Below are 26947 nucleotides of genomic sequence, written 5' to 3' on the forward strand. Positions count from 1 at the left end.
CTTCCTGCTGTGAGGCAACAGTGCTAAACTCTTTATATACACACAAGGAGCTCGTGGGGAACAGTTAGAAACAATCAAGAAGTCAGGGTTTACAGGAGGATAGTACAAAAAGCTCCTGTGTCTTCTACATACAAGTCTTTGACCTCAGTGGGAAAATAAATGAGGTCAAAGAATTAAATCAAAATTTGTAAAAGAGGACAAAATCAGCCCAGAGAGTGTGACCGCACTTATGAAACAGTAGCTGTTGTTGACGTGGTTCTGCTGTGGACTACCTGACACACTTGGCCCTGTCGGTTCTTCATGCACCCACAGCGTCCTACCAGTCACAAAGTTAAATGAAGTGCTCGCCCTCAACTTATGTTTTCTCTTCCCGCTGAGATGATTTAACTCTTAGGCAAGACCCACAGCATCCGCGACTGAAGCCAGATTAATTAATGATAATCATAAAGTCTGGCAGTACAGCCTTCATACTTACTAAAGCTGGGCTGCCAGACAGACGAAATGGGTCTTTAACCAATGCAAATGAGAACTACACCATCATGACTTTGATCATTTTAATATAGCAGTCTGTTTGTGCATAGAGTATTTGACTTTCACAGGGCAACAACTTCAAAATATCTTGATAACAAGTAGCTTTTACTGCCGTAGTCTGCCTGTGGGCTTATTGCTTATTCTTTATAACTCTAAATATATGACATATGAGAACTGGAGTGCTTCTCAGCTTGATGATCTGCATCATGGTCTTCATTTGTGCTTGTGATCGGTCTAATGGTGCGTCCCTTTGAGTTTCCTCTTTCCTTTTTGGATTTCAGCAGCAAAAAAATGTATTGTCCATGTAACTCAGAGACCTCTGAGCAAAAATGACAGAATAAAGAGGGGTGATGCAGACAGAAGCTCTAAAGATATGGAACATATAAACTAAACTGGAAATAAAAAGCAGCAACCTGTAACAGCCTGTGATAATGTGTTTTTTACCCTACAGGGTAAGGGTGTGAGATGTGGATCAACTTTTTTGTGGAAAAGGTCACATAATGGTTCAATTTGTTGACCATTATGTATCACTCACTGGTATCTACTCCACTCAGGTCACAACCTCCACAGTAATTGATCGACAGTCAAGGTTTTCAATAATCAGGCCCCATCTCATCCTAACGACCTCATAGTACCGTATGACCCCATTAGAGCACTTTGCTCTCAGACTGCAGGCCTACTTGTTGTTCCTAGAGAATTTAAAAGGAGAATGGGAGGCAGAGCCTTCAGATCTCAGGCCTCTCTTCTGTGGAACCAGATCACAATTTAGATTCAGGAGACAGACACTGTTTCTACTTTTAAGATTAGGCTTAAAACTCTCCTTTTTGCTAAAGCATATAGCTGTGGCTGGATCAGGTGACCCTGAATCCTCCCTTACTTATGCTGCTGGGGACTTCCCATGATGCAATTCTTCACTCTCTGTGTGTTTATACACCTCTCTGCATGTAATCATTAGTTAGATTAAAATTTTCTCCGGCTCTCTTCCACATCATGTCTTTGTCCTGTTTTCCTCCCCTCACCCCTAAACTGTTGCGGCAGATGGATATAGTTATTATAGTTTCGTATTTTCCAATTCATTTGTATTTTTATATTATTTTAACTTTGTTTTTAATTCAGTTTACTTTCAGTTAGTTTCTAGAGTGGATTTTCTAATTTCAGTTTAGTTTTAAATGTATGAAAATGTTTAGTTTTAAGATTTAAGAAAAATCAGTTTTGAAAGTAAGATCACTCACAATATCCTTTTAGACACCAGTCACAATAAACATGTCTCTCGTTTTTACTAAACTAACAGGTACTAAAACTAATGACATTTCCTCTACCTATTTGACTTATTTTATGATCAAAGTTCAGTTTTTTCGGTTTGTTTTATTTATTTCAAGTCATTTATTTCAGTTAACTATAAAGTGTTTTAGTTTCATTTTGTAAAGTATAATAACCCCGCTCCCTGAGCCTGGTTCTGCCAGACCTTTATTCCTGTTAAAAGGGAGCTTTTCCTTCCCACTGACACCAAGTGTTACAGAGAGGATTGTCCTGATCATTGGGGTTTTCTCTTTATTATTTTAGGTCTTTACTTTACAATATAAAGTGCCTTGAGTTGACTGTTGTTGTTATTTGATGCTATCTAAATAAAACTGAATTGAATTAATCGAGCCAGCAGCCTCTCTTCAGTCACCAACCCTCTAGGACTTCCTCTTTTCTCCTCAGCGATGACTTCCATCTGTGCCCACGCCCATCTCCACTTCAACTTCCCACACTGTTAATTTTCTAAGAGCTTGTGATGCTAGTAATTCATTAGTGAGGGTAAACGGATCCAAAGCTGCAAGTGAGCCACCCGTTTGAAACCCGCTGTCAGTACTTCCTCTGTTTAATGCCAGGCATGTCACAACCACCTGCTCCTCTGAAGGGGCTCTCTGCTGGGGTATCAGCCGCGTAATGCTATCCATCCTGCCTTTGTGGGTGTCAATTAGGAAGCAAAGCCTCTCTAGACATGAAAGAACAAAGAAATGAAAGAACAGCAGGCTGAGATGTCACTCCTTTGGACTCAATTTTCAGTAATGCACACTAAAAAGATCAAATTTAAGGAGTCCTAATTAAGATTTTTTTAAGAAGCAAAGTGAGAATTTATTCTGATTTGTTCAGCTGGTGGGTAATGAGTCCTTCTTAGTTTTTAGCTTGATTTACTTTTAAATAAATCTTGTCCCCGTAGTACCCAAACAGGCAGGACATCACTTACTTCCAAATGTAAAAAGAAATCTTTGTGCACATTTTGCTAATGAGACTGTCACTCTTTTTCTAACAGGATGCTGAACTGGCTGCTAGGATACTCCTGGACCAAGGACAGGTGAGACTGTCTGTGAAATGCATGCTAATGTGTTTGAATAAGCATTGCATTATTACTATTATTGAGTTATAAATGAAATACACAGTTATTTTTATTCAACTTTATTCAAGTATATTTAGTAACTCTGCAGAGGCTTCTTTTCCAGTCAGTAGTCGATAGGAAAAATATAGAAGCGGAATGAAAATCGCTGCACAGAAGAGTTGTTAGTAGGGTTTGGAAACTATTAATAATGGATTTAGCTGTATTTTACAGATTTTTGCAACAAGACAGGTTTCTGTGAGTGTTTCATTTCTTCATTGTGCCCCTTTCCCATGAATATGGTGCCCATCCTGTTGTGTCCCACTGACGTTTGAAAATCAGCCCATTTTTTTGAGCAGTTGAGAACTAACTTTGCATCGTACAGTCATGTAACAAGAACATTTTCACTGCACTCTCTGCAATTATGTAAAAAAAATTAAGTGCACTCTTACTGCTTCCATAGGAATTACGAGGTGCACTTGATTAACTCATCATCAGCAAGCGTGAGCAGAAGGTTTGGGGATTTGCTGCTCTGGAGCATTCATACGTGTGTTAACACACAATGCCACTGTCTTTCTAGGAGTGGACATTGGAGCAAATTCCCCCCAGTTTCTGTATGTGCAACACTCAGAGCTACCCTAAAAAATACAAGAGCTACATCTCAGACTCTAAATGTTAGGATTTTAAATGTTAAAGTTCATGACAGCACAATTAGAAAAAGACTGAACAAGCTTGGCTAGCTTGGACGGACTGCCAGGAGAAAGCCCCTTGTCTCTACAAAGAACATGCCAGCATGGTTTAAGTTTGCAAAGTTGCATCTGAACAAACCACAAGACTTAGACAGATGACACCAAAGTGGAGAGACCACGGCTGGAGAAAACCAAACAAAGCATAACAGCACGAACAGCTCATACCAACTGACAGGTGGTGGAGGGGTGACGGTTTGGGCTTGTTTTGCAGCCACAGCAGTTGGGCACCTTGCAGTCACGGAGTTGACCGTGAACCCCTCTGTAGACCAAAGTATTCTAGAGTCACATGTGAGGCTGTCTGTCTGACACCTAAAGCTTGGCCTTAACAGGGACGCCAAACACACCAGCAAGTCTACAATCAAGTGGCCCAGTTAGAGTCCAGATTGATTGAAATGCTGTGACCTTCAGAGAGCTGTGCATAAATGAATGCCTGCAAACCTCAATAAAGTGAAGCAATGCTGTGAAGAAAATTGAGCTAAAATGTGTCCACAATGATGCGACAGACTGATAAAGTCGCACACAAAAAAAGTGATTGAGTTATTGCTGCTAAAGATGGTTCTACAAGCTGCTGAATCAGGTAGTATGCTTAGGTTGTCAGAGGACGGTAGTTATAATGAAATTGCGTTGAATTCCCATGGACAGAAAGTCATGAATAAATCTATGAGCTGCATCTTGTGAATCATCATAGATCACAGTGTCCCAAAACTCAGGGCTATTTGTTCCCTTTTCTTTTTTTATGGATTTATTTCTGCTACATTAAACCTTAGTACAGTGATGGTTGAAACTGTGAAAACGCATCTGTATCCACTTTGTATATAATTTGCTAATTAAAGACCAAAGGCTGTCAAGGACTCAAGCTCCAGTCTTTATGATGCTCTTTAAAACTTAAAGGCAGGGTTGAAGAAAAACAGTCGTTTTAACATTAGCATGTTAGGGTCAAACCAACTTTCTGGACAGAAATAGAAAAAAGGCAACACAAGCTCAGGTTGGCAATGATTTTAGAAGAATACTCCAGTAATCGAGATGGGTCGATAGAAATGAAGCACAAGGCTGTGGAGTCTGCTGGTAAACCAGAGTGAGGCTGCAGAAAGACTGAAAGCTGGCATCCATGTGAATGGACTGAAAACAAGCTGTTGAGTGAAAGCACAGGAGAAATCAGATCCAAACACAGGAGAGGGGAATGAGTGGTGAGCTGCAGTAAACAGACCCTGCAGGGGGAGGAGCTGAGGAGCCACAGGTGTGGCTGATCTCACAAACTTATGAATACAAAAAGAAACACAAGAGATATAGGCTGTATCCCAATTCAGGGTCTGCAGCCTTAAAGTACGCAGCCTCAACGGTCCTCAAGGGCCGCGTACTCAAAGACCGCTAAGGCCGGAAGTGCGAGGCTTGTGAAATGGGATGGTCTAGCCTCCGTCGCGCTGCCCAGGTTGCCTAGCAACCATGATACTAACAGCTGGAAACGTTTCATACAGCTTTGTTTGACAGAAATGAAGGAGAACATATTTTGTTCATTTGTTTCTACATGAGCTTTGTGTGATTTGATAAGTATCTGAGGCTGAGACCACAGGACTGTAAAACATGATTGTTGGGCTTCATTTCTGTACTGAACAGTCATTTAAGATTAGCTAGTAAATAACAATCAGTTAATGTTGTTCATGAGACTAAGGTCATCTCACTTTGGTAATGTAAATATAATATGGCCAATATTATATTAATCATTATTAGTTATTACAGCAGTGAGTATGAACTCCGTGTCAAACACTGAGCCTCAGTAAAGATTCAAGTTGCAGTTATTTATATGTCCTATCACCTTAAATCTTCACTCAAAGACAAGTATCTGTGACAGTGTATATATAGATGTATCATAAATAAGAGACAAATGTTGTTCATTTAATATGTTGGCATTACTAAATTTGGCCCAATGCTTACATATATGTGTAAAAACAAAATGTACGCGCTGTGAAAACTGTTTCTGATAGAATGAAGAGTAGACTGATATATTAAATATTCCTTTATTGGGTGAGAAAATCAGACCATGGCATAGCTGCTTTAAGTCATACAGAATAGATATCAGAGCCTTAAACAGGCTGGACTTCTGCTAAATGGGTCAAACTGGGCAGAAAGTCTACAAACACATAACATCCTTATAGAATATGATGTAACACTATAGATCAACTTACCTCAGAATATATAAAGCATATAAACAATTACAGCAATATGATGCAACAAACACAGCAGTGCTACTAATCCAAAATACTCAAAGCTTCATAGAACTGAAACAAACATTTATTTTTAGTTCCATTCTGCTGCTGATACATACTTTAGGTTTCTGAATATTAAACTTGTTGTTGCCTTTCATAGTGTCTAACTTGAAGGCCCTGAGTACTTTCTCCCACACTGAAAACACTGGAATGATCAAATTATTTGAACATTACCTAATAAGACTGATTCAGGACAGACCTTCACAAACAGGGAACAGTCTGTCTATTCTCTCCATCTGTCAGCTGCTGCTGGCTCTTCCTCCTCCTCCTCTTCCTCACACACTGCTGAGTTTGTCCTGATGGATCATCAGGGGTGCAAAGCCTCACAGATGATGTGCAGCAGTGGGTCCCTCAGTCTGTCCTCACTCTGGACACTTGCAGTTGTCACGCATGGGAATCAAATGTGTGATAAGCTGCAGGATTCAAACACAAGTGTAACTTATAAATGAATGTTCATACTTTTATTACACAATCAGAGAGAAAGAAAAAGAGAACGAGTGCAGGACAGACAGACAGGTGACAGTCTCAGGTGTATACACTGCTACAAACAGGAGGATTTAGTGTTTGTGTTATTACGAGTGCTAAACAAGAAGAGTTCCCAGATGGTGCAGTGGACACATGTGTGACTCCTGTGATTAAAGCATCTTTCTTTCAGCTCAACGAGTGAACCGTCAGCTCGTTCAAACACACGTTAAAGTCTGTTTGGCTCGACACCACCGAACAGAGGCAGCAGTATAACATAGCTAACATTAACAGTGCAGTGGATCCTGCTTGTGCCGTGATATTCAGGACTGCAAACCGAGCAGCATCACTGACTTTCAGCCTGTTGTGTTTGTGGATATATGACTGACTTTAATTATCCACAAAATCATCACATTCTGCCGTCTCAGTGTGGACGGGAGGCCAAAACGGAGAGAAAACAATGTTTTTGTACGAAAACGCATTAGTGTGGACGTAGCCATAGATAGAATAGGGGGATAGAAACATCCCCCTGTGACACTCTCATCTGTCAGCCTGTCTCAAGTATCGCAGTCTAGAAAAATTGGATGACCTGAAGTGGAGGAATGGATATAGAACTTGCAATTTATTAACTTGAGTGTATACAAGGTCCACATTCATACAGAATTTGCAAAGAGCTAGAGAGGAATACTCAGTTTTTGGAGACAAAATAAGAGGCAAGACATGGTTTGGACATGTGCAGTGTAGCAGTGGTGGATGTCTTTGACAAAGGTTGTTGAATATGAAGAAAAAGAGAAAGAACTTGTTGAAGATGAGTTGGTGCCGGGTTGGTGAGACAGGGGAGGATGCTAGGGACAGGGCGAGAGGGAGGCAGGCGATCGGCTGTGGCAAGCAGCCAAAAATAAAAGAAAGTTCATGCACCGAAAAGGTTATTGTTTTTGTTTTCCATGCCAGATGTTACCATCAGGTTAACGTTGTTAAGTCTGTGTTTGTTCGTGTTGCTTTCTCTAGGAGCACAGTGTTGAGACTCCGCATGGCGTCCTGCACGTGACCCTCCATGGCACGCGAACCACCCGTAGGCCCGCCATCCTCACCTTCCACGATGTGGGTCTGGACAGTGAGTAGCTCTCTCTCCAAGTCAAACAGTCTCTTGCTTGTTACCGATTGCGTTTTTTCCTCATTATCTTTGTTTACTCTGTTTTTGTTACCTGGCAGGTAAGAGCTGCTTCTCGCCTCTGTTCAAATTCGAAGAGATGCAGGAGATTGTCAAGAATTTCACCCTGATTCACATCGACGCCCCAGGACAAGAGGAGGGGGCCGCCGCCTACCCTGCAGGGTGAGACAGTCATCGTGTTTGATAAGGTGTCCTGCAGTAACCTTGCAATTTTTTTTTTAAAGTAAACTTCTGAGAAATGGAAACAATCTTCCGTACAGGCCTGAACCTAATCTCTTCTAAAAATCCTTACCATTCTCCTCTCTCACATCTCCCCCTGCACCATCTCTGTTCTCTAATGCGCTCTTGTCAGAGGTTTAAACAAAATCCCTTCTTTTCTCTCCCCGTACTTCTTATTCCTTCCCCCACGAGTACTTCTCTATCACTCCCTTTCCTTGTGAGATTATTTTAGTGGCTCAGCAGGATTTTGTTTCATGTATTGTGACAGATTCTCAGCTCTGACCCTTCGCTTCTGCCGCTGCTTCTCGAAATTGAAGCTCATTCTCTTTGTGGTCTTAAATCCTTGTGGATAGAGGTGTTAGCCGTCGTATTTACTTATGAAATTTATCTAATGGATCAGTGCTGCCCAGCTACCATGAATAGGTTGAGGAGATCTTAGATAAGAATGAGTATTTCCTGGGTAACATAACATTCTTCACATATTTGTTTTCATATTAAGCCGCTTAATTGCATTAAGCTCGTTTGTGTGTGCTGTTGTAGTTACCAGTATCCCTCCATGGAGACCATATCAGAGATGATCCCAGCTGTCCTGCAGTTTTTCAAGTGAGTTAACCGTATTTATTGTGATGTGACCGCAAGCAATTTTTTTTGGGTTTGTGTAACAGAGCTAAGTAGCCTTGAGACACACAGCACTACCTGCTGTGGTGACCTTGTTGAAACTGTTTTGCCTCATATGTTTGCATGTATTTCAGTATATCTTTGCAACTATTTCCATTTTCTTGTCAAAATATAAAGAAAAGGGTGGTTCAAGAATTTTGCACAATGCTGTAGATATATAAATAACCAGAGTGTTCAGCAACAATTAACACTGTGTGCACATGTGTATGCTGTAGGTGTTAATAACCTTTATCGTTCTGTCAGCTTCCGTACTGTAATCGGAGTGGGTGTGGGAGCAGGAGCATACATCCTGGCCAGGTTCGCGGTAAGCATCTTTTTCTTTTTTTTTGGTAAACCTGTCCTGATGAGTCATTTCAGACCCTGCTTTAGCACTCGACAGAGGTCTTATTTTGCATTAACACAGGATGGTGTCAGTTCTTGTTTACAGTTTTGCGTGGGGCTGACTGTAAGAGAGAAGAGTTCAGCAGGAACACTTTGTAAAATAAATATGTTAAACTGTGATGCTTGTGGATATTTATGTGCAAACCTCTTAAAATAAGAAAACACTGAATGCTCATTAGCTTTGGTTTAAATATGAAAATCAACATCATCTCCAGACAAAACGCGTCCACAAAATTAGTTTTCTTCTGGGTCACTTCCTGATGTCGAATAAAGAGTTCCCAAATAATTGAAATGGTTTTTAATTGATGTTAAAACTTCAACTTCAAAGGGCTTTTTATTAACGAACATTAAGTGCAGAGAAGAGGTCACTCGACTTTCTTATAGAGAGTTCTATGGTGGCCCTGAGAGGCCAACCAGACTGCAACTTAAGAAAACACCAGCAATAAGAAAAATGCTTCAAAAGCACACAAAACACAATGGAAATAGGAAAAACAGATTTCCAAAAGCACAATGGAAGTGTTTCTGGGGAGACAATAACCCGATGGACCAGTTGCAGGAACCCAAAACATGGTAGATGTGTTTTATCATGATTCATATAATACTGATGACGGATTTTTAGGCTAATAGTTAGGCTAACACACTTACCTCTCATCTTTTCTTTCCTCACAAAACCGATAGATCCTCCACTTCTTTTAAGTGTCTCCAGCACAATTCTTAGCATATTTTGGTTCCTGCAACTGGTCCGTCAGGTTATTGTCTGCCCAGAAACACTTCCCTTGTGCTTTTGGAAATCTGTTTTATTTCTGTTTTAGTTTTTCCTATTTCCATTGTGTTTTGTGTCCTTTTGCAGCATTTTTCTTATTGCTGGTGTTTTCTTAAGTTGCAGTCCGTTTGGCTTCTCAGGGCCACCGTAGAGTTCTGTGCCGTTCTCCAGAAAACAGCAGATCTGGCAGAGCTGCCACCGGTGAGGAGCTTCTTACTGAGCATGTGTGACAGATATAAAAGAGTCTGGACATCATGCTGCCTGAAACTGCCTGGTTTATTATACCCTGTTGTTCTTGCCCTAGCTAATGTAGTGATCGAAAACTGCTTCCAGTTTCGACTTTTCCTCCTGTACCAACCCTGATGTGGAGGTTTTGTGTGAATTGTAACACCTATCGCTCAGGAGAACACTATTTGTGTCTTCAGCGGTGGTATAACCAGTACAGAGCTGTGGCCACGTCACTGTTTGCGTGCAGCTCGACCGATGTGACTAGTTAAACTGGCTCATGACAGGTCTGGCAGTGGGTCAGTGATGATCTGAGGAAGCAAATCCTTTGAGGGTCACACAGGCCTCCACCTGTTAACTAACAGCACCCTGACTCCTGTTGGGTACCAGGGTGAAATCTTTAGACCTTAACCTTATCTTTGTGCGGTGGATCCTGGTGTAAGACAGTGTCTGGCCTTGTAGTCACTGTACGTAGGCAGTTCCTAGAAAACGACAGCAATCATGTCACTGACTAGCCCGTGATCTGAATCCAAATGAGAACTTCTGGGAGTATCAGATTCAGTCAAATAAAGCCACTTACGGTCCAGGAGATCACTGAATCCCTGAACTTGGACGAGATCCCAGAGGACACCATCCTGCTTCTCATCAGGATCATGCACACACATTAGAGAGTGCATACATCCACATGGGAAGCACACATTCATATTACCGAACCACATTATGCCTCTGATTTTAATTTTTAACTGACTTTTGGTGGGATTTTTGAATCCAGCCTTCAAAGAGTTGATGGCTTTGGTTTCTGCAAATTAAATAATGTCAGCAAAGATCTTCATCCTGAATATTCATTCACTCATTAAGATCCGATGTGCGGTTTGTTTTCCCTTCACCACGTGAGCCGTAAATATAGATGTATATGAGATAGTGTCACACTGTCAGTGAACACTTCTGCTTTCTCTCCTCAGCTCACAAACCCAGATGCAGTGGAAGGTCTGGTTCTGATCAACATCGACACTAACGCCCGAGGATGGATAGACTGGGCTGCTCAAAAGGTTTCTTTCTCTCTCTCTCTTCCTTCCTTCCACGTCAGGGCTGCAGTGGCCGTGTACACAGAAACATCATTTAATCTTGTTAGTCCTAATGGGAGTTACTCATCAATGTAAAAATAGCTCTGGATATGAAATTACGTGACTTCACGCACGGTCTGTGTGTTCTGTGCTATTGATCATGCAATTGTTTATCATATATTTCATCACGCTTGATTAAAATAAATAAACTGCCTGAATGATCCCCCCTCTTTCCTCTCCAGCTCAGCTCCGTGACGTCCTCCCTCACAGAGCAGATTCTGTGCCACCTTTTCAGTCAGGTACATTATTAGACCCATAAGTGTTTAAATGACAGATTTTTTTTTTGTAAGTTAAATAAAAAATTGAGAAAAAAGGATCAAATGTTAAACCGTTTTTCTAGGAGGAGCTGTCGTCAAGCACAGATCTAGTGCAGTCTTACAGAGAGCGCATCTCCAAAGCTCCCAACCTGTCCAACATGGAGCTCCTGTGGAAATCTTACAACAGGTAAACATAACATGCTGTCGTGCATCATGACTTAAATACAAATAATCGACCTTACATCAAACTACCACTGACACCATTTCTTTCTCCTTGCAGTCGTAGAGACCTGATCTTTGACCGCAACAGCGCTTTCAAGTAAATACCCACTCTCTGATTTTTTTTACTAAACGTTAATCTCTCAAATCTTCAAACTTCTAATCAGCACCTGTTTCTGTTTGACCCTCAGATGTCCTGTGATGCTGGTGGTGGGCGATCATGCTCCCTATGAGGATGCTGCTGTAAGTTTCTTTTATTATTTGACACTTACCTGAACGGCTGTTTGCACCGATTGTACGTTTCTGTGCAAAAAAAGGATCTGATGGGTTGTAACAAAGACTGTGTTTCTTTCTGTAACCACCAGGTGGAGTGCAACAGCAAAATGGACCCGACAACAACCTCGTTCTTAAAGGTGATTTTCATACCTGTGTCCTCAGTGTCTGCATCGTCTATCTGTCTTTGTTCTTTTTCACCTTTACTTACGTCTTCTGTTCTTCTGCAGATGGCTGATGCTGGTGGTCTGCCTCAGCTGACTCAGGTAAAAACACCTTAAGATCTCTATAATAACACACATGTGACATAGGTGTGGATGTTAAATCCACCCTGGGAAAGAACATCTTGATACTTTTCCATTGTGTCACACTCACAGGTGCCTAATTAAAAAACTTAGAACAAGCCAAATTTTGGCTTCTGTTCCCACATAGCTGTCATGAAAGGAAGATTTAACTACAGAGATCAAGATCCATTTAAAACAAAGCAGTAAATATATTGATGTCTTGTTGGTTTGTGGGGATTGACTCATGTTAGGAGTCTGCTACAGGTAGCCACAAGGCGAATTGTAGTTTTTCACACATACGCAGTAGCTTCATTGTCTTTTAGCCCCAGAGGTTGGCAAATGTTTTTAGGTGTCAAAACTAAAACGGATACCCTGGGCTTCCACATGGGGTCCTCAGTGAGCACCATTATTCAGTGCAGCAAACGAGTTAAACATGTTTTTGGCCTGATATGTAATGTCCTGTGTTTTTTTTGCAGCCTGCTAAACTTACTGAGGCTTTCAAGTATTTCATCCAGGGCATGGGCTACAGTAAGTTCACTTTATCAAGCAGTTATCTTCCTTATTTCTACAGAGACATGGCTTTAGTATTGTTTCCTATTTGCTTCATACTTTTATTTCGATACTCTGTTTAGTTACATACCCTCATCGTGAGCATGAATGTTGTGGTCATTTGGGCTTTTAATGATTTCTTTGAACTGTTCTTTTTTCCACGGTGTAATGATTGTACAGCATACATCTGACTTTAAAAGCTTGGACTTCTGGAGTGGACTTTGGGAAGGCCATTCCAGAAGCTTAATGTTAGCCAGTTTTATACATTCCAAAACCAGGTTTGATGTGTGTTCGGGATCCTGTTGGAACACCAAACCGTGTTTCAACTGTCCAGCTATTGATCTAAGAGGAAGCTGAAGAATTTGGAGGTAGTCTAGTGAGATGTTAATAGGTCTTGGCCTCATCTGACCCTGTGCAGATTAGAGAAAATTCAAAATAAATTGAAAATTGCCCCCCTAATCCTTGTTTTTTTTAACGCTATTAAAGATGTATGCTGTATAGTCTTTCCATGCTGGAAAAATAACAATTCAAGTAAATGATTAAAGGCCACAAATTGTCAATCATGTCCATTATGAGTGTGGATGACCACAACTATGTGTTGTCAGCAACATTTCCTTACCTTTTGATACCTGACTGTTTCCATGACTTGTACTCTTACTGACCGTTTCTCTGTGTTTCTCCACAGTGGCTTCATCTTGCATGACTCGCCTGTCCCGCTCTCGTACCACCTCCCTCTCCTCCTCCTACTCCATGGATGGCTCCCGCTCTCGCTCCCGCACCCTGTCCCAGGGCTCGCAGGGCGGCCAGATGCCGCCCAGCCCCTCCCAAACGATGGAGGTGTCTTGCTGAAGGAAAACAAAATGATAGAAAGAAAGAGCGAGAGTGGGATGAGAGGAGGGTGGAAGCAAAAGGAAGGGAAAGATGAAGCATGACAATAATGCAGAGACAAGATGAATGGGTTACTTATTTGTCACTAAACAACTCCTTTCATTCCCCACAAAGAGCATAGGAATATGGATGGTTAGAGAGAGGGAGGGAAGGAGGAAGAGAAATAGAGTGACTTGAGTGGAAAATAGAAACCCTTCTCTTTACAACCTCAGCCCAAAGCAAAGTACAACCGGCTGTTCTGCCATAAACACGAGTCTTTAAAAGGCATGAAGAGATTATTAAAGCAAAGGAGGGGGTGACGAACAGCAACTAGTCCTCTCTCCCTCTATTGTCAGCCAATAGAGCCCTTTAATTTAGATTTACAGTGCAGCGTACAAAACCAATAGTAATAATCCTGAAAACGGTATTGTGGATGTTGATGCTGATGATTCTGATGTTCTTGATGATGATGATGATGATATTGAAGCTAATGATGATAGAAAAAAACCCAGTAACTTTTCTCTTTATTACATAATGACTTAAAAACGACATAGACAAAAAAAAACGTACTATAGCAGAGATACTTATAACAATGTGTGTCTACTACTTTTAAAGCTAGTTTTTATTGTGTTCTTCTTTTTTTTTTAAATCATTTCTTTTATGGGATTTTTTTTTCTTCTTATATGTAACCTGTCTCAGCAAGGGGCTGAAGATACTGATTGGCTGACCCCATCATATGGAGACAGCCAATGAGATCCATTGTAGTGACTACTTCCTCCTTGATGTTGCCAGATTGTTTATGTCTTCCATTTGGCCCTCGTCTATAAGTGACTGTAATCTTTCCCCCCCTCCATTGGATTTTGATGTGATGGACAAGAAGCTTTTATTTTATTTTATTTTTTCTTCTGGACTGTTTGGAAGTTGCATGCCTGCTATCAACTCATGTTAATATTGAATGGATAATTTTGTTTTGTTTTTTTTCTTTTATATTCTGCTAAGTTGTGTGAATCTGTGTTCGTGTGTGTGCTGTTTCGAGTTATGGCCTGGAGGTAAACATAGGTGAGACTGAGGGTGTTTTGCGCGCTTTAATTATCACCCTATTGATAGTAGTCGCCGCACATTCAGAAGTGCTTCCAATACTGCTGGCAGTCTTGCACTGCGTGTCTTAATATCCACACTTGTGTTCTACCACTCACCAGGGATAATCCCATCATCGGTAGCATGCTCGTATGGATATTGCATTTCAGTGCTCGGTGTGGCCAGAAAGGGATCACTGTGTTCATCATCTATCTGGGTTGTAATCTCTTAGCCTTGCCCATGCACGGATACCTCCAAACAAACCCAGCTAGCATACTTGACTTCATGTGTGCTGCGGTGGTGGGGGGCTGCGGGTAAAACCAATGCGTACTCCTCTCCACCCACTTTATTCACCAACGGGGACAACAGAGTCATGTTTGCATATGTTTATACTGATATGTGTGAGTGTGAGAGGGAGTGTGTGGGGAGAGAGAGAGAGAGAGAGAGCAAATGTCAGTGCTCGTGTCTTGTAAGCACAGTTAACCAATGAAGATGGAGAAAGGCCCAGGTTACCTACAAAAGTTTTAAGACCAATAAAACCCCTTGTGACTTATCAGTGACAATGAACCAGCCCCTTCACTGCCACCATGCTCAGATAATATATAAGAATAGAAAACAAGAGTTTCTTCAGCCACTCTCTGAACTCTGAGCCAACCGGTTGGAGCCAATAAGCTTAAGTGTCCTGCCAAAACTAAAAGCCCCTCAAGAATCGAGGTGTTTATTGACCAAATTCTGCCATCAGAAGTGCTCCGAGCTAAACGTGCACCTTTAAGCATCAGTTATCATAAATAAATTCATCCAGATTCTCACTGAATTGCTAATACTTAATAATTGCAAATAAAGTCAAAGCTTACCACTGCCCTGTGCCAAGTAGCCATTACACTGACTGTGCTTTTAAAGGACCATGTTTGGGCCCAGTCCATTGCATACGTTTATATTCTAATGCATGAAAGCACGACCACTGAGTTGGAAGATGCCTGTTTCATTTAAATGCTATTTAATTCTCCTTTTTCCAAACCTGACTCATGAAGCGGACATGGTTGTGATGCGATGGAAGGCCTTAGATGTGAGCTTGGAATTATAATTGATGGTCGGAATGATGACGGCAACCTGTTTTTGAGTCACTCCCCTCCGATCCATAATAGGCTGCTTATGCAGTGCATAAACGGCCTATTGTACCATCAACATCTTTTGCAGAAGATGTGGAAAACACAAATACTGATGATATCATGCCGCATGCTTGTGCATGATAGATTGTGGCATTAAAGCATGTGGGTTGCAGACCATTGTGCTGGAGTGTACAATGTAATTGCTGGGCTCATTTCAGGATTAAAGCCTAGAAATTTTAAAAAGGCCAAATAAGGAAATCAGAGTGGTTGAACAGGGCTGTGTGATTGTAAATGCTTGTCCATTTTGTCTTTTTTTTTTGTCTCTTAGTTTTTACAATTCAATTACATTTTTCTTTCCCCTTTGATTTGTTTTAATGATCTTTCTTTGTTTTATGTATGTGAAGTGTTAGTTTACTGTCCCGATGTGCTCACAAGTTAGTTAACCGTGTGATAGTTCTGGAGTAACTTTTTTAGCATTAGCGCTTATAAGGGAGAATAATATAATTAACAATTAAAAAAAAAAAATTAAAGAGAATCAAACTTGTGTGGCTAATTGCTCTGTGTAACACAATGAACATCCTAAAAAAAAAAGCAAAGAAAATAAAATTAATAGAAGCTTAAGAGAACTGTCTTGTCTCCTGACTTCTTTTTTCTGTGTTGTGTTCAGCATTGTACAATGTATAGGCTAGCTTGTACCCATTGGTGACACCGATGAGCTCAGTGCTGCTGAGCAGCAGTCCAGTGAGGGCACAAGAAATAAAAAAAAACAAACTTTTTTTTAAAGATGTTTCGTATTTGTTCTGTGCTAACCAAAGATTTTTTTATGTTTTTATTTTTGTATTATTCTGGAACGTTAGGGATGCAACGATACCAATTTTTTCAAACCGATACGATACCGATACTTGGATCTGAGTACTTGCCGATACAGAGTACGAAAACCGATACTTCTACCACACACACACACACACACACACACAAATGCAATGAATTGGAAGACAGGTTTTATTTTATTCTCTGCCGATAATAAATAATATCTTAATAAAAATGACCACAAAAAAATTTCAAGTGAAAAATAAGCACTTCTGTTAAATTATTGCAGAGTCTCCACATTGTAATTTAACAAAATATCACTGAACTATTGGCACTGTCTCGAGCTTTCGGAATAATAAATAAACACTTCTGTTTGGAATAAAATAAATACAAATTAGGTTTGAGAATAAAATAAACTTTTAAATTGTTGCAGTGTCCATATTGTAAACAAACAAACAAAATAACGAAAGTATTTGGCATTGACGAACGAACTCCCCATCTGCCCGTGGATCATCAGTCCACTGTGCCGTTAAACCAAGGACTGACATCGCGCACTGCTTGTCTTTACCTCTTTAGAAAGTTTTGGCACTATTATCTCCCTGATGTGTGGGCGGCTGGGAATTTCATATCACAGCTCGAGTATGCTGAGAAGAATCCTATGTTTTCCACGACTGGCATTGGCTGGTCATCCAGAGCGATAAAATGAGTCAGAGCCTCTGTTATTTTAACTGCCCGTGGATTTTCTCTTGACATTTTTCATCCCTTTTTCAAAACCCTGAGTTAAAGTTGGCTGTTCCGGTCCACACTGCTGACATTTTGTTTAGCCTAGCTACAGCAGCCTCCAGTTTCTCTTTTTTTATCTGGAGCTGCCAGTCTGACTCGTCTAACCCTGTGCCTGTTTAGCACGGGATGTCCCCCTAGTGGCCAATCTAAAAAACTACAACAAAAATGACAAGCCACCCTCTCATTAATGAAATAAGTTAGTATCGGTTCATGGTATCGGTTAAGTTTTACGAGTATGAGTACACACACATTTTACAGTATCGGCCCCGATACCCGATACCAGTATTGGTATCGGTGCATCCTATGGAACGTCAATAGTTGTTCACCTGGAACTGGTGGGTTCACATGGTAAGCAGAGTAGTGCCATCAAAGGACCAACTTGCTAGCATATAGTAATAGTCTATAGTACATTTTAAGCTAGCTGTCTTTTCACTTTTGTTATTGTTACTGCCTACTAACATTTGGAAAGATAATTGAATATTAGGTTCTGTTCCACACAATTTTCTCTACAAACACATTGCAATTTTCACATAAATGGATAAATAGGCTGGTACATGCTAAAATTTATTTTGAGCTCAAAGCTTTAGCATAATAGCATATTAGCATTTAAACATGTACATTTTAATATATCTCATTTCTGAGGTTTATTTTCCCTTTATGAAAAGTTTTGAAGTAGATCGTACATTCTTTTACTTTTGAGTCCAAAAACTACACATTAGAATTTTTAACCAGTATCAGCTCTTTTACTTACCTGCAAATAAAAATCTATGATACTGCTTTACTGAGTCCAGTGCAGGTAAGCTTCACTACTACATTTCACCAGACAGTGGCAGCAATGAAGTGTCTCGTGCTTCTGTATGTAGCGCTGCAATTAAAATGTTATTAATAGATAAAACTACTAAGCTCTAAACAGCCACAGATAAAAGAAGAAATATAAAATCTTTGCTGTTGAACAATTTCATAGTGTTGTTTATAAACGGATGTGAATACAGTGGAATTTTAAGTATATCAGATAAGTAGTCATTGACTATCATGTGGGCTGATATTTGTTTTGTTACACTAAATCAAAGTATCTCTAAGTAATAAATAAAAAGAGTGCATGTCTTTACAGTGCCTCAAAAATGTGTCCAAAAATTACTTCTGCAATCCTGCAATTTACATTTCCATTGTTTCCTACATTTAGAAGCGTTTTACACCTGTTCTTACAAAAAAGCATAAAGATGTTGAAAGTACCCAAACACCTGCATAGATGAGAGGTGAAGGTAAAGAATTTCACATTTTGTAGCTGATAATTCTAATTAATACTAGCTTTTTTCTCATCTGTCAATAACACTAATTTCTAAACGAATACACTCTGAAATCTTTAAATGATAAATGGCCTGTATTTGTATAGCGCTTTACTTAGTCCCTAAGGGCCCCAAAGCGCTTTACACATTCAGTCATTCACACACCGGTGATGGCAAGCTACATTGTAGCCACAGCTGCCCTGGGGCGCACTGACAGAGGCGAGGCTGCCGGACACTCTGACCACCACCAGTAGGCAAACATGGGGTTAGTATCTTGCCCAAGGATATTTGGCATGTAGACTGGAGGAGCCTGGGATCGAACCACCAACCTTCCGGTGAGTAGGTGACCCACTCTACCACCTGAGCCATAGCCACCCCCAAATAGATATAAAATATATATTTTTTTTTAAAATGATCATAACATTGCTTGATTATAATGTCCAGTGTCTGCAAGCTTCAGTATGACGTTACACCAGAAAGTAGCAGCAATGAAATGATTATCAATGTTATGATTATCCCTGTTCAGCCTTTATGCTTTTGCCTCTAATGCTGAAATGATCTCCTGAACAGGGAGATCATTACTCTGGCTCTAAACAGGAGGACACAAAAGAAAAAGTGTAAGTATACACTACCAGGACATGAGAATTGTGATGCAAAGTTTTATAGTAATATTTCTAGAAAGTTGTGAATACAGTGTACTGTTAGATAATTTGAAGTATAGTAAATAGTCACTGAGCACCACACTCTGCGTGGTTATATAAGTGTTTTGTTGAACAAATTCAGATTGACTAAGTAATAGAGAAAAAGTGCATTATTTTATAGTGCTTCAAAGTTGTGCATAAATTACTACTTGTAAGATAAAAACACATTTAAAAGTGTTATACATTCAAAAAACAAAAGACACATACATTTGAATGCCTTGGTGCCTTGGATGAAGCTAAATGCATGAAAATAATAAATGCAACTCCACAAACTGTCTCACTTACTGCTGAACTTTATTTACATATTTCTATGGTTATAATTGAATTCATCAGGTAGGATCTCAACACTTAAAGGAACTAAATGTGTTAATGTCACTATGATCTCTTTAAACTTGGTCAAAACATATGTCTCAGCAGTCAACAAATGCTGGTAACTGGATGCCAAATAACTCAATTTAACAACAGCTTAAAGTATTAAGTAACATAACCATATGGTCCATAAAGCAAAAACACCCCGAAACAAAACCAAATCTTAGAACGTTATAAACCATATGACATCTTTTCTTTAGTAATAAAAAAAAGGTTAAATTAAGATAAACATTTCATCCATCCATCCAGTTTCTTTCTATTTCCTTGAGATCAAGTCATGGGAGTAAGCCGCCTAAGCAAAGAAGCAAAGACCTCCCTGTTTCCAGCCACCTTTTTCAGCTTCCTTGAGATATAAGGGGAGTGTTTGGGTAGCAGTCAAGGACAAAGGTCCTAGAGGACTAATAACTAGCTATCAAAGATAAATGTTTCAATTATACAAATTTACAGTCATTATATTTTAAACATATCCATCCTCCATACTGATTCAGATACCAATACATCAGTAATTTTATACAACACGTTACAGGCTCAGTCTCAAATAGTGCAAACAAAGCAATGCATGCCATATATTACATATGATATTCATAGTCATAAAAGCTGCTAAATAGAATTCATGACATTAGTGTTTTAATCAGTACTTTAAAAATATAAATAAATGCAAGTAAAAGAAAATCGTAGGTAACTTTTTGCTCGTGTAAACTGAAAACAAATAATGGAAGGGACACCTGCTTTTACTAGTTAAGAGATTTAAATTTGTATTTTTCTTAGTCTTGAAAGGATGTGGCTTTCAGTTTCTTTAAAATAGCTCTTGTTTGCTCATATTCATATTGTTTTGCTCATGCGTTGGAATACCTGTCTTCTAATCAGAACTTTTCTTTGTTTTTAGTGCCCTTCCTATTTTTGAGAAAAAGCCTCCCAGCGAGAAAATTGTGTCTAAAGTATAGATACAATTCAGGCCCAAAGATTCAAGACACCTAAGTTCATTTAGAATATCAAAGGAGGGGTCACTGATGAGTTGTTGCCGCGCCAGAGGGTTTCTAGAGTGGGTTACACGGAGTGTTTCCAGTGAAAGGTTAAATGAGGGCAGGAGATACCCCAGTGGAACCATGAAGTAGATTAGACTCTCTTCCACTTTTACATTCCCACCCATGTCTCTGCTCCTCTCCACCTTCTTTATGGCCTCTGTAATGTTTTCTTTAAAAAAACTTAACACACTGTATCTGGCTGTGAAGTGTTTGCGAATTCTGCTGGGTGAATCACTGCTGTGGTTCTCAGTGTGCTGTTTGGAGAATCTATAAGTGACCTGAATTTGGTCACAGTAAAGCTGAACAGACTTGAGGGCATTTTTCAAATCATCCAAAGCTTGACTGATGCAGTCTCGACTCTGAGCCCTGTTTTGCTGCTTCAGAGTTGTAAAAGCTCGGTTGTAATATGCAATAGCCCCCCAGCAGGGGTCTTGCTCTGTGGCTTTAGTGTACATGTCGATGCTCTCTGCAAAGTTCCCCTTTTCGCGTAAGTCATTACCAAAGCCAATGTAGTGGTAAAGATTAGAAGAGGGTGATTCTCTTTGCCTGAGTTTTAGCCTGGCTGCGTCCAGGTCTCGCTTTAGTCTGCCTTTCAATTCCTCAGTAGAGTCTTTGGCATTGAAGCTTGTGAGTAGCCACATACCCCAAAACTCGTTCAGAGCAGACAAATCTGAAGCTGCTGGCTTGTTGTTGCTGCTTTTGTACAAATCATCAAGTTCATCCAGATACTGATTGAAGAGCTCCTCCTTCTTCTTTATGTTTGGGATGTCAGACTCCAAGTAGCTTGATAGTTTGTGAGCCACTGAGCTCTCTCGGCCATCTTTAGCCAAGTTTATTTCTGGCTCTGACTTTAGAGTCAAAATTAGGTCCAGTATTGAAGACATGTCTTCAAATCGTTTATTATTGGGGCTTTTTTGATACATCTTAATCTGTTTCACAAAAAGATGTTGGTTAAGTTTAGTTAAATTCAGTAAATCATCCATTAAAGAGAAAAGGTTCCCTGTTAAAAGCAGCATTTGAACTGGATCTGACAGATGACTAGAAGAGATGATGAGCTGAGCAGATCCTGGAGCTCCTTGTCTGGCACTGCGACCAAAAGCCTGCGCCTCCACACGAGCGTTCTCAGGGAGGAAGGTCTGCACAACAAACAAACCTCCAGCTCTCTTTACTTCTTCAGTAATCTGAAGGTCAGTCCCACGACCTGCGAGGTTTGTTGCAATTATAACTTCTCCTGCTTTAAGCTCCTTGGAAAAGATTGAACTATTGTCCATGTTGTTGTTTATATAAAGACTTTTCTCTTTGACTTTATCACCTAGAGCTTGGTGGATAATGTTTGCGCGATTGATGGTCTCACAGATGACCAGCGCAGCTCTTGGATCCCTGTATGATGTGCGCGTTGTTTGTGCAATGACAGCATGACAGATTTTTTCAACCCATTCTTCTTCACTGCTCACGACCACGCCTTCAACCTCAAACAGCTTCCTGCGTTTGAATGAAGGGATCTGACAGGTTTTGATACCATCATAGATTTTCTGCAGAGTCTTAGTTTCCACTTGTTTGCCAAGAGTCCCAGACATCCCATAGATCTGATTGCCATACTTCTGAAGCAAGCCAACATTGGACATGTAGTTTGTTATGGCTGTCATGTCACTCAGCTTTGACTCGTGCTTCATTTCAAGAAACTGTTGTAGTCCATCACTCCATTTCATGCAGTTTTCAACAACACCTGTGCAGCTGTAGTCTACAGGCACTATCCCATGTTTCTCTATGACATATTCATGATCCTTTGTCATGGTTTGTGCATAGAATGCATTTTTAATCCAAACATTTAATTTCGATTTGACCAGATCTGAAAAGAATCCTGGGACATAGCAGATGATTTCAGTTAGGCTCAGTTCACATGGAGTAAAGCGCAGTACACTTCTTACTTCTTCTTCTGCAGCTCTCAGTGCAGTGCTTTCATCAGAGTACATGTACTGACAGAGGCCGCCACTGGATAAAAGCAGTGACACTCTTTGTGCTTCTCCATCTTCACCTTCTGCCTCTTTGTTAAGTTCCTCTATTGTGCCACTGCTGTTTATGCAGTACAGAGCAAAGTGGCAGGATGGGAATCTCTGTTCTACTCTGTTAAAGAACTCAGCCAGCTCCTTAACAGTAACACTACTGTTGACACTTATTTGAGTTAAGGAGCCTTGACTCTTTCTTAAGTTCTCGACTGAGCCGTTCGTCAGTATGCCTGTGTCTTCAGCTATCTGAAAAGTAATAAAACCATCATCTTCACCCTTTATGCTTTCAAGCGCAACCTGACAACACAGGTGTTTTGGCCCTACAACTGTTTTTGTATCAATCTTACCGTACTGGTTAACAGTGTTCCATATGAAAGCCAGGAGTGGGTTGAGATGCTGCAAAGCAGGCATGTCACTGCTTAAATAGACCATATGATGCCCCTTGTCCAACATCAGTGAATCCACTTCATCCACTATTGCACACTGAAATGTTCTCTGCCCAAGTATGTCCTCCCTGTGAAAGTGGTGTCTAAGCCAGTCACCAGCAAACTGTTCAGCAGTGCCATAAACAACTTCACACTCATAGCACTTTTTTAATTCTTCATTTAATTTGTTTGTGTTGCAGTCTACGCCGATCTCCAGAAGTTCATAAAATCTTTGCCATTCCCCAAAATCTCTTTCTGCAAGAACTGATGAACTTGACATGATGTCTACTTTTTCACCTCTCAGAGCTCTGAAAGCAGCAAACATGGCCACTATACAGGACTTGCCCTCCCCAGTCCCAACCTGAATTAACCGCCCTGTTTTTGAAAGAGCCATGAGACACCAGCTCACCATCTGTGTCAGTCGTGGCTTATATTTAAACGTTTTTTCCACTGCCCAACAGAGCTTCTGCAGGGTGTTTTTCAATTCCCCCCGCACAGAATCATCATTGCGATCCTTTATATTAAATGTTGATACAATGTCTCTGACGTCTTCTAGAAGTCCATCAACCTGGTTCAAATTTTCTTGGCGGATTTCATCAAGTATTTCATCCAGGGTCTTTCTCTCCGTCTTCAGCCAAAAACTTCTTTAAGGTTTCATCTGTTATACTTTCATCTTGGACAAGATCCAGAAGTGTCTTTTCACCATTATGTCCGTCTTTCTTTTCAAGTTCCTTTGACTTTTCACCATTATATTTCCAACATGGAGAAATATAATGAATCTCTATGCAATGCAACATTTTTATCATCCATGACACTAGATTTGTTAATTTGTCATTTGTTGATTTTTCATATCGTTTCAGAAGAGCTTTGAACAAGTCACTGACTTCCTTTGGGCCCCACTTAATGTTTGTAACCAGACTGTCCAGCTTCTCGAGGAGAAGCTCCTCATCATTATCCATTTTCGGAAAAGAAGTAGAAAAATCTGGTCAGAAAAGAATTTAAAAAGTTGAGGTTATCTCTCTGAAATGAAAAGAGCTGCAGTCATTCTCAACATTGCATATTGTGAAGTGGCAATCAAAAACTAAAACCTGCAACAAATTTAGCAGTTTTTTGTATTTTACGTGATATAGTTTCAGTCTGATACTCGCCTGTTAACGAGATGAGAACACAGTCGACTTGTGCTTGTCAACTCCTCAGATCAACTGATCAACTCTTTATTTAGTTTGTTTTACTTTCTCTTTCACCTGCCTACAAGGGAATTTCCTGCAATTCCCACCTTTATGATGCATTTAGTGTAATTTATTTACCTTCAAACTGTGTCCTTCAAATACAAAGAAGCAGATCTTGAGGAACCAAAAAATGTATTTTATTTGCTACTTAAAAACTCATCTACAAAAAAGTCTATATGTAAAGTCTATATTTTTGCCACAGCAAAACTTTTATCTGCATTTGAAAACAATACTTTCAAATCACATCTCTCTCTCTCTCTCTCTCATATGGTGGTTTTAAAAAGGGAATAAAGCTTTCATAATCATTTTATTTATTCGCTTTATTTATCTTCATCCTTTCTAGACTTGGTGCCCTTCAGGTCAGGGCATTGTAACTTGAACTAGACACCGCAGGCGTTGCCTGTTTGGAAAGAGTCATGCCACATCTTTGGCAAACTTGTTTGTCTGCAGTAAGTAAGGTTGGGCGATTGGATGAATATATAAACTATCGATTTATTTATTAAGAGCGATTTATTTGCCCATGAGTAAGCTAATAATGTTGGTTGAAGCTAAGAGAAGCAGTCAACATAAAAAGTAATAGCGCTGTTTTGACAGCACCCTCTTCCTCGTCAGAGTGCGCAAAATGCAGCGATTGATATAAAATTGATTACGATTACAATTGAGTTATAATCCAACAAGTAGCTTTAATAATACTGAAAGAAACAAGAGAAGAAGGTAAAATATTCCCTCCAAACCAAACTTATAAATTCTAAACGAGCAAATCAGTCGTGCATGATTACATTGCTCCGCCCATCAAAAAGTCACCTGAGTGAATATATCACCTATCGTAATTTAATGGGCTGACGATTGTCGGTTGGAAAACTGTTACATATCACCCAACCTTCGTCTGCAGAATGAATTTCATCATATGTGTTACACATGTGTGTAAAATACATGTTATTTTAACATGTGTAGGTTTTTTCCATCCCTTTGACAATCATGGATTTTCTTGATAGCAAACTATCAAGTCTAAAACACTTTATGCTCTGATTAACTGATGCAAGCATTTTTAATTTAATATGATTAAACATTGAATCAGATCTAAATCCCTATAACTATTACAATCAATCAATTATAACTATAAACATGCTCCTATAGCATAACAGAAACATGGGTTCCCTTAGGGGTCAAACACTCATGGGCAATGATTTTTTTCTGCACATACTATTTTGGGCTTTTCCCTGTACGTGTGTCTGACATGCCTCTCGCTTGCATCTTCAGAACCTCTTTAACTGTCCCGAAAGTGGACTGTGAAGAATGTTCACAGCAAAAATGAATAATCAACAGAGTTGAACCCTTCAGATGCATTTTTAATATGTCCATGATATTTTAGATATGGTTGGACATATAAGAGTTCTATAATAATAAATAAGAGTTAGATATTCAGCCTCAGACTTTTCTACTTAACACTTCTAGAACTTATTGCTCTGTAGGGCAGGACATGGTGACTATAAACAGCCTGCCTGTTTGGCTAAAGTCATGTCACTTCTTGGAAGGCTTGATTGTTTGTAGAACGAATGGCACGATACAAATCATTGGTTTTATGGTTTTTCTTTCATTTCTTTGACACTGTAACAGTTTCTCTGTAGCAAGTATTAAGCCTAAATCAATTTGTCTGTCGTAGACTGGCAGAGCACAGTAGAAATTATTATTAGCAGACTAAACAGAGGGGAAAAGGCAGTAACCACAGAGTGAGCATTTGACATTTGAGCAATTTCAATAGTGGCAGTCAGGCATTGCATACTTCACAGGGCGCGCACAAATGCATGAATAGAGTTCATACCTGGCTAACACAACATTCTGGCTATGAATGAATGTTTGTTCCAGCCTTACGTAGTCAGCTTGATCACCAATGAGCTGCAGGGGAGTCAGCATAGCTGAGCATAGAGACACGACAGGACTCAGGGAGATGACCACAAATGCCACACACACACTGACCAAGAGAGAGAGAACAAGAGCAACCATGACAGTGTCCACTGATTAGCTGGTGTTACGACCCGGCTCAAAAGCTGCAACATAAAAACAGGAGACGAATACCAGAGTGTTAGTAAGAAGAGGTTTTATCTTAAAATGGCATAGCAGGCTGTCTGAAATGGCTGGTGCCACCAAGGCAAAGACTAGTGAGCTCCCTGAAAAGCCTGCCTCAGGTATGCTTTTATCTCCTCAATGTGTTGAGCTGGTGCTAATTGGCCACACCTAGTCAGGTGTGGATGAAAGCATACCTGAGGCAGGCTTTTCAGGGAGCTCACTAGTCTTTGCCTTGGTGGCACCAGCCATTTCAGACAGCCTGCTATGGCTGGTGCAGAGGAGTGTAACAGCTGGTGAAAATATGCTTTTCTAGCATGCTTAAAGATATCATTTTTAGATGTAAATAACAACAGTATGACTACCTTTTGAACAGTATTTACTTTAGATGGTCTATCAAAGTTGGAGAAATCAGTTCTCAGACTTCCAGTTTAACACTTCTTGGACTTCCTGCTCTGCAGGGCAGGACATGATAGCCATAAAATACAGGTAATTCCAGCTTGGATAAAGTCATGCCATGTTTTGCCAAGTTTCTTTGTTTGTCTGCGGAAAGAATTGCATGATGTGTGTCAATGGTTTTCCTTTCATTTCTTTACAAGTATTTAATTTATTGGTATTGGGCCAAAAATAGTTGATCCTATGGTTAACTGATACAAGCATTTCTTTGTAGCTTTTGATTAAACATTAT

General features: G+C 40.0%; 2 protein-coding genes across 2 annotated transcripts in view; one reads left to right on the forward strand and one right to left on the reverse strand.

Moving 5' to 3' along the window:
• Positions 1-16187, forward strand: part of ndrg2 (NDRG family member 2) — a 47282-nt gene extending 31095 nt beyond the window's left edge. The window contains exons 3-16 of the mRNA XM_040041101.1: positions 2831-2872; positions 7374-7479; positions 7578-7698; positions 8296-8358; positions 8677-8737; positions 10765-10851; positions 11109-11165; positions 11267-11370; positions 11464-11502; positions 11594-11645; positions 11768-11815; positions 11906-11941; positions 12436-12487; positions 13194-16187. Of these exons, the coding sequence (XP_039897035.1) occupies positions 2831-2872; positions 7374-7479; positions 7578-7698; positions 8296-8358; positions 8677-8737; positions 10765-10851; positions 11109-11165; positions 11267-11370; positions 11464-11502; positions 11594-11645; positions 11768-11815; positions 11906-11941; positions 12436-12487; positions 13194-13357 (1032 nt within the window). The 3' untranslated portion in view covers positions 13358-16187. The remainder of the gene's footprint in view (positions 1-2830; positions 2873-7373; positions 7480-7577; positions 7699-8295; positions 8359-8676; positions 8738-10764; positions 10852-11108; positions 11166-11266; positions 11371-11463; positions 11503-11593; positions 11646-11767; positions 11816-11905; positions 11942-12435; positions 12488-13193) is intronic.
• Positions 16188-18841: 2654 nt separating this feature from the next.
• Positions 18842-26354, reverse strand: LOC120739321 (protein translocase subunit SecA-like). Its single transcript, XM_040041057.1, has 2 exons — positions 26018-26354; positions 18842-23948 (listed from the first exon to the last, which is right to left on the reverse strand). The coding sequence occupies exon 2, from the start codon at positions 23376-23378 to the stop codon at positions 20370-20372; it is 3009 nt and encodes a 1002-aa protein (XP_039896991.1). The 5' UTR covers positions 23379-23948; positions 26018-26354; the 3' UTR covers positions 18842-20369.
• Positions 26355-26947: the final 593 nt, after the last annotated feature.

This window comes from Simochromis diagramma, unplaced genomic scaffold (assembly GCF_900408965.1).
Source record: "Simochromis diagramma unplaced genomic scaffold, fSimDia1.1 OVJJ01000370.1, whole genome shotgun sequence".
Taxonomy (NCBI): Eukaryota; Metazoa; Chordata; class Actinopteri; order Cichliformes; family Cichlidae; genus Simochromis; species Simochromis diagramma.

Coding starts and splice junctions, on each gene's coding strand:
- LOC120739321 (XM_040041057.1), bottom strand. CDS start 23,378: ATGGTGAGCTGGTGTCTCATGGCTCTTTCAAAAACAGGGCGGTTAATT.